Source organism: Apostichopus japonicus, chromosome 14, assembly GCF_037975245.1.
Source record: "Apostichopus japonicus isolate 1M-3 chromosome 14, ASM3797524v1, whole genome shotgun sequence".
NCBI classification, from domain to species: Eukaryota; Metazoa; Echinodermata; class Holothuroidea; order Aspidochirotida; family Stichopodidae; genus Apostichopus; species Apostichopus japonicus.
In genome coordinates this window covers 15625485-15633458 of record NC_092574.1, presented here as the reverse complement: position 1 = coordinate 15633458, position 7974 = coordinate 15625485, and the positions used below count along the sequence as shown (strand labels likewise).

The 7974-nt window shown below is 35.9% G+C and overlaps 1 protein-coding gene across 1 annotated transcript; it reads left to right on the top strand.

Moving 5' to 3' along the window:
- The first annotated feature begins 147 nt into the window (after positions 1-147).
- LOC139979838 (COMM domain-containing protein 8-like) lies at positions 148-5316 on the top strand. The gene is made up of 5 exons (XM_071990992.1): positions 148-254; positions 892-1047; positions 2315-2467; positions 3195-3350; positions 3901-5316. The coding sequence occupies exons 1-5, from the start codon at positions 177-179 to the stop codon at positions 3922-3924; spliced, it is 567 nt and encodes a 188-aa protein (XP_071847093.1). The 5' UTR covers positions 148-176; the 3' UTR covers positions 3925-5316.
- Positions 5317-7974: the final 2658 nt, after the last annotated feature.

Below are 7974 nucleotides of genomic sequence, written 5' to 3'. Positions count from 1 at the left end.
TTTTCCTATATCACCATAATCATATATTTTTATATTTTCACGTATCTTTTCACTTTATTTTATTGTAAATAACACTTTTTAATTATTTCAGTCCTATATAAACAAATATTGTTATTTTTTTATATAAAATATATTTACATCCAACGGTTTACTCAGCTGACGCTGGCCAACCGAAAATGGCAGGACATCAGCTAACATTAGGCAATCTCCGTACAGAACTTATCGGAAAGTGTCCTGAAAAGAAGTTTGATGCGGTATTGTACTACTTGTGTTAACAATTTCCAAAATTTACGCAGAACCCATTTATTTTCATTTTTGGTTTTGTAATTTTTGGTTATCTTGTGATAAACCGTTAGAAATATAGCCTAGGTCAGTAGATACTTCCCTGGGCCAATGCGCGGGAGCTAGTTCTGCGAATACACAAATATAGAACATTGCCTGGCACTGTATTCACTCGGAAGCGGGACGAATTATACAATTCCTACAACATTTCCTGAATTTTCAATCAATACAAGACCAAATGTCACAAGTCCGGAGTAATTGCAGAATGTCCTGCAACTCCTGCGCTACCCTTATAACTTGTATGGCTTCACTGTGGTCCACTGTTAATGTCCAGATTATGTACTTATAATTCTTGGCCGAATCTGATCGAACCATCGATGAAATCACATCAACTGCTGAAGGATAGAACTAATCAACTGAGTAAAATAAGCGATATCGTCCCCACCACTATCCTTTAAAGAACATTTATGCCTGTACTACAGCAAATTTAACATATATCATATATACTTTTTAAGAGACCCCATACTTCATTGTTTCTCCCAGTTTATATAAAGTTTATTTATGAATTATATTATTAATGGTTCTATTAAATCCATTTTTCTACCTTAGCTTTTCCACCACACCATTGACAGTTTAATACGGTCATCTACTCCTGATTATACAAAATATAGCGAGGTCTGGACCTTGGAAGACTGGTTTGGAGTGCTTTCAGACTTGAAGCAAATTATCACTATCTTCTCTCGCAGCAACCTAAAGAAAGATGAGGTTTGACTTGATCATGCTTATTTGTCTCTAGAGTGCATTGTGGTATAACAGATTTGATGGGTTTTTTTGTTTTGTTGTTGTTGTTGCATATTTGATGTTAAATGTAATGAAATAATGAAAAAGGTATTGGTGACCTTGAAGTATGCATCACTTTTGTTCTGCAATAAAAAAAATTGAACATGCTGATGGCTGCACTTGATGTAGTGTGTTCACTGGCCCTTTAAATATGCATGAAGCTACTCTTAGCCTTACAGAGTGATAATAATAATTATAATAATAATGGCATTTCTATAGCACTCACTTCTATAGAAACTCTATGCAGTAGCGCTTTACAAAAACAACCACACCCTAAAGCAGTACTAGTGTAATGCAACCTGGAACAGATGAAGTTTGCTCCTAAAACTTGTGAAGGAACAACACGTCTGAATTTCAGTGGGTACTGTAAGCTGTTCCACTCCCTTGGACCTGCCACAAGGTCTTCATCCTAGTTCTCGGAACAACGTAATTAGTTCCAGACCTAAGAGAATACCCACTTTCCTTTTTAATAAAATAATTAACCAAATATTTGGCAGCTTGGCCATTGACACATTTATATAACATGCATAAGAGTCTAAAAAGTATTCTGTATCTAACAGGAAGCCAGTGAAGCTCTTTCAGACACTCTGTAGCACTATAACGCTTTTTCTTGTTAAGGATCAGCTTGGCAGCAAGATTTTGCTCTCTTTGCAAATGGATGAATTAGGCAAATCATGCAGTAAAGTACATCAGTAGTCCAGTTGGGATAAAACCAAGGAATATATCACCTGTTCAAGAGATTTTCTGCTCAGATGGCTGTGTAAGACTCTTATGCAATGCAAATTAAACATAGCAGTTTTGCATTTCTCTGTAATGTACTTAACAAAAGACATTTCTCTGTCCAGATAAATCCCAAGATATTTTATAGCAGTATTATCAATTACATCAATGGTACATTTCCGAAGTTGAGGTGCCGAATTTAATATACTCAGAGTAATCCCTTTTATGATGAAGATAGTATTCAATTTGTTAATTCCTGCTACTATGGGCTCAAGTATTTCTTACAGCCAAGTGATTAGAACAACAATTAACTGACTGCTCATGCAAAAGGAGTGGCTCTAGGCCTAAAAAAATTGTGTAACATTTCAGTAATGATAAACAGCTATCTTTGGCTCTTCACAGATCATTCTTGTTTTTACATAATTTCTTACATCAAATTAAAACATGAGTTGAAAATTCTTCTTTCCTTTAGTTGGATGAAACCTTAGCAGCTCTTCCAGAGCCTTACAGAGAGAGTATATTTCAGTGTTTGTCATTAAGGAAAGATGACCTTCAGGCGGCCCTGGTGGAGCAGACCTTGTCTATATCAGAAAGTTACCTACGGGACTTTGACTGGAAAATCAAGGTGAAAATGAATTTGTCTTACTGTATTTTACATCTGTGTTAGAAACTTGCTTGCATTTGTGTTCCATATTGCATAATTGAAAATGCCTTCGGTCCTACGTTATTAGATGTAACAGATGTATAATTGGGTATTATAAATGGTTTTATCAATATGTGTATTGTGGTACGCATATGGTACTGTGGCTTTTCACTTTCTGGAACACTGTAATATGACAAGAAGTAATCCAAAGAGACCAAACTCAAGTTTTAAATTCGAACAGCTCAGCTGGCAAAAATGAGGTCACTGATTTTGAATTCTATTCCTACAGTACCAATATTTTTTTTTTTTTTTTGGCATTCCTTTGCTGGGGAATGCAATATATGACTGAGGTTAATTACTCTAAGACTTGCAACTTAAAAACTTAAAACAATAAATGTGCATGCTGCAAATGGAAGCATTCTGTTTGATCTACAGTAGGCTTGTAAAAAAAAAATTGTGTTTTGATTTCCCATTTTATAAGATATTTAAGAAGATATTGTACACAAAAGCCATTTCACAAGTTTCTTACATATAAAAAGAAAACACTACTAATCAGTGCTCGGAACATATTGCAATAGTGCCTCAATATTTTAATTTTGTTAAATTTTTAACCTCTTGTGTCTGCATTTATTTCATAATTTACTTCCTTTGATTACTTAGTGTAATAAATTGTGCAGAGTTTATTATTACATAATTCCATTTATTACAGTATGCCCTCGCAAGTGACAAAATTTCAAGTGTTGAAGAGCCGTTGGTTAACCTTAGTCTAACCGTGAATGAAGAAGGCACCAACAGAACCATTCCATTGGAGATGAATGTTAATGAGCTGAAATCGTTTATCACATCCTTAGAAGCAGCTCATAAGGTATCACATCTTTCAATCGTATGTTTTGTACTTTATTGAAGTAGAGTGCACCCATTCTGCATGTTTGCTTGCTTGCTCTTAAACGCTTTCTAGCGATTGTTTTGCTTTGCTTCAGATATCCATAAAAGTACAGACAATGCACATTAAAACCTATATCAGATAGCACCCTTTGTTGGAGTGCCCTATCTTCCAGGCATGTACATTTTTGCAGCCTTTCCTGCTCTTTGAAGCCTCTACTTAAATGTTTCCAAATAAAAGTGAGATTGCCCTCAACATTCAAAATGTTTAGCAAGTACTGCTGCTTACATGCAACATGACCACCAAGGGTTGTTTCAAAATCAGTTATACTAAAATAGTATTCAAGTGCTACTAGAGAGCCGAGTACTTTCTTGAGTAATACAAGACTGATATGTAGATAGAGTACTATGAATGTCTAAATGAGACATTTCATTTATGATGAGGTGACTTATTATAATATACCATCGAAACCACATTGCACATTGATACTTGCTTTGTATAATGGTCATATTTTTCTGCTCTGTCATTCCAGGCAGTACTGCAGCTGAAATCTTGATAGCCCTCCAGCTGATGTAACTCACAGAAAATGCCAAAAGGTTTCCCAAGGGTAGCAGACTTGTTGTTGTAAGGAAGACAGTCTATAGGATGAGAATGTAAGATATTGGCAGGAGCAATGAATATCAGCCCACAGATAGCATTAGTTGAGTATGAGCTATATGTGGATATGCAAATGAGATTTTCTTTTGATGCAAGAATCTCCTTATTATAACAGTCCAACAAAATTTTAAGTGTACATCCACAAGAAAATGCATTCAACAAGAAAAGCGATGCATTTATTTCACACATTTCCTTTACAAACAAGATCCTCTTTTTTTATTATGGATATTTACGAGTGAAGATGTGGATATTTGGTTGTGGATATGCAATGTGACACATTCTTTTGATATGCAAATGAAGTATCCTGTAGATCTGAATTAAACCAATGCAACCACTGTCAAGTGTGATATCTGCTACAGTTGCCCTGAAATATATGAATTGAACTCTCTTGCTTATTTGATTATTTTATATGAATGGAGTTATTGTAATATTATAAAGTATGATGCTGAAGGTATCGTCGGTATTTTCCTTTGGGAGGAAGGGGGGAGATTGGCAATGGATCACATTAGTGTAGGTAACCTTAAAATCAAATGCATCCAGATGTATGTTGCAACATACCTTAAAGTTCAAAGACCAGACAACATTTCAATCATGCCATTGCCAGTAATCATTTGAATATTGCTGCCAAGATGTTTGCCATTCCAAAAGGACAGCCGTGTTGATAAACTATTTCCACCAAGTGGTTTTGCCTTTCAATCATGTTTGTCAAAAATTTACTCAAGTTTGTTTTGTTTTTTGAGGAGGGGGGGGTGGGGGCAAGAGGAAGAGGTTTGACTAGGAGAATGTTGCATCTCCACTCCCTCCTCCAAACCCCACCCCCCTTTACTTTCCCACTCTCTTGTACACAAATACATCTTTCTTATTATATTTCTATTATCACTTTATGGGAATTCTTTTCTTTATCTTTGATGAGTATAATGATAGTTGTACATCTTATCAACAATAACAAGATGTTGTGTTTAGTAATGAATTAAAATTCAAGAATGGTGCCCCTTAAAGCACACTACATTGTTCCTTACATGATTGAAGAACAGAAGCAATGAGATTTATTTCATTCAGATTATTCCTGGAACTACTATTTGAAGCAAAATGTTGCATATGAAGGAAATTACAGCTTTGTACTTACGGGCAGCCGAATTCACTCATGACTATACATGTTTGCTTTTTATCAGAGCTTGGCATCTCATTATAATTTCTTTATATTCGAGTAATGAAAAATATGTCAATTTAGACTTTTTTCAATTTGATAAAAAATATATACTGTAGAGTGTAGATGACCACTTCAACGGTTGACGAAGTGATTTCTTGTCTTTTCATCTTAAGTGTCAGCCCCCCACCCCCCATTCTCCCAAGGTGTGCTCTCTACCAAGCTCATGTTTTACCAGGCTTTTGCATCCGTCTGTTCTGTGGAGGATGGCGACCAGTAGTTCACGTGAGAAAAGCATACAAGGCTTTACTTATTGGGTAGATCTGATGGGATAAGGCAAGTTTGCTAAAAAAGACTACTGTTTAAAGCTCGATGAAGATAGCGTTCGTTACTTCTATAAGTTTTAATGGTGAGATATGTCGGTAAACAGAAATGTACTCGGTCCTGTTGTGATTGGAGCCGATGTGTTAAATTTGAGAATGAACGTTCATTAAGCCAACAGTGATAGTGTTCACAAAGACATGTTCCTGGTAAATCTCTGCACCATCCAGCCCGTCTGTAATCACATGCCTGAGACTTGTTCCATTGTCTAGCCATATTTAATTCTTAGTTTAAGCACACGATGCATCATACTATTATTACATCGATCGATCGGAAAGATGAGGTATTATTTTCTGTTTCATACACTGCGCCTTTTTCTCTTCCCTGTTCATGTTTAATGATTTTTCACTGCACCATGAAGATGCATTTCTCCCGTATAAATTGCATTGTCCCGAGAGTGCCAACTTACATTATCATTTTGGGCCCATGAAAAAACTATATTGCTTGACTTGTGTTGAAGGCTTTAACACAAGTCAAGCAATAGAGTTTTTTCATGGGCCCAAAAAGGAAATTTTGAATAGGTTCCTTCAACTTGAAGGAACCTTTACAAAATGTCTTTCTTCGGATTAGTAGTAGGCCTATACGTCAACAGTGAAGGTTGTGACGTACTTAACACAGCTTTTCTATTGATATCACATACATAGTTTCCTCGATGGCCATTTATTACAAACTACAATATAGAGCTAACAATTCTATTAACATTCCAAGAATCCAGAGGTCACCGGTTCGAATCCCGTTCAAGTCATAACTTTCTTTGCGCTGTTCCGGCATTTCAAGAAGTTAGCCTCCGCACACAATACAACTTGTTTGTGCAAGAACTGATGGAATGTATAAACAAGGTATTGTATACTAAACCACTGTGTAATACGATGCCTGGTCAGCTATAGACCGTTGGAAGCTTGCGGTTAAAAAAAACAACAACAAAAACATCTCGATTACAGTGAAGACCATATCGGTCAGTTCAATATCAGGCGTTTCATCATCTCAAAATTGCTATGATCCAAGAATGTCATATGGTGACGTCAACGAAAAAAGCATCGCGCAAGATCATAGGAAAAACATTCGGCTTGATTAGTGATAGATATATCATAAATGCTATATATGTCGGTATGGTCTTGTCAGTTGCGGTTTTCCGCGTAGGCTAAGTAAAATTCGTGAAGGAGACATGCAAAGTATTTTTTGTTTATTAAAAATGTGAAGTTCCTCTCATCGTGTGATATTGAGCCTGTTTTCCTATTTGTATGTCAGTCTTGACTTCCGTAGATGGGTTGTCATGCTTAATTCTCTATCACCTGCTCAGGTGGATATATTATATCAATAAAAGTTCTGAGATTAAACGATTGCCTACATTTGCCAACTGTTGATTGATCCATGAAATGTAACACACTTAGAATGTCTGTTTAGCTGTCGATTTTCTATGTAATCTTATTTTGTGTTTTATCAAAATTTAACTTTCTCGTAGAAATATTATTTTCCTTTATGGATAGATGATTTTAAAGACAAACTAAGACGTTTACAGCTTCGTCGCCACGATGACGTCATCATTAGTTCTGCACTTGTCAGATGCATTCACTGTACCAGCTAGTTAAATCAAATTTGCCAAATTTATATCTTCGCCGTGAAATATCTAGGCCTATGAGGATGTGGTAACCGAATAAAGCAGACAATTTCCAGCAGTTTTGTAAAGTAATCAGATTCAGTCACTGAAATATCCCTCAAGTTAACCAGTTCTCCAATTCCAAAAAAGTTTCATTGTTTTACGGGGTTAGCAGTTCCTTCGTCCTCAACCGATCAACCGAAAACAGTCCACTAACAATTTACAGGCAGTATGCCTTAATTTTACAACTGAAAAAAGACACCCTCTATTATCTGCAAACATGTACCTTATTGTTTATTTAATTATTCATTTATGCATTGAAAGTTGATACTGAATTCCTACTGAATTAAAAACAAAACAAAAAAGAAACCTGTCGAGGACAAGCCCTTTAATCTTTCGCCGTTGTGCAGCTGCTTGGTTCGTCGGTGTTTTGTTATTTGTCTCGAGGGACATATACTAACATAATATGCCGGTATTATTGGTTTTCCCCTTACATCACGAACGACTGTGACAACAACATCGACGGACGCTTGTATTGGCAGACAATATAATATGATAAGTAAGCAATAGTTTATGAATGGAAATTTTTATTTTACGAGCATACGTGTTGTAATATATAATGTCTCTATTCATGTATTTGTATATACAAGTTTGTATATGCAGAAGCTTTTCTGCAGTCTATATATGGTCTATACCGTACGCAATGCAGCGTATTTCCAAGGGGACTTAAAGGTTATGGTATATATCCCCGAAAATGTTCCTAGCAAAGATATTCAACACCACTTAACATTTATTTGATTCCCCTATCGCAAACCTGTGTCGGG

Coding starts and splice junctions, on each gene's coding strand:
- LOC139979838 (XM_071990992.1), top strand. CDS start 177: ATGGCAGGACATCAGCTAACATTAGGCAATCTCCGTACAGAACTTATC. Junction 1,048..2,314: donor GCAACCTAAAGAAAGATGAG/GTTTGACTTGAT, acceptor TCTTTCCTTTAG/TTGGATGAAACCTTAGCAGC. Junction 2,468..3,194: donor ACTTTGACTGGAAAATCAAG/GTGAAAATGAAT, acceptor CATTTATTACAG/TATGCCCTCGCAAGTGACAA.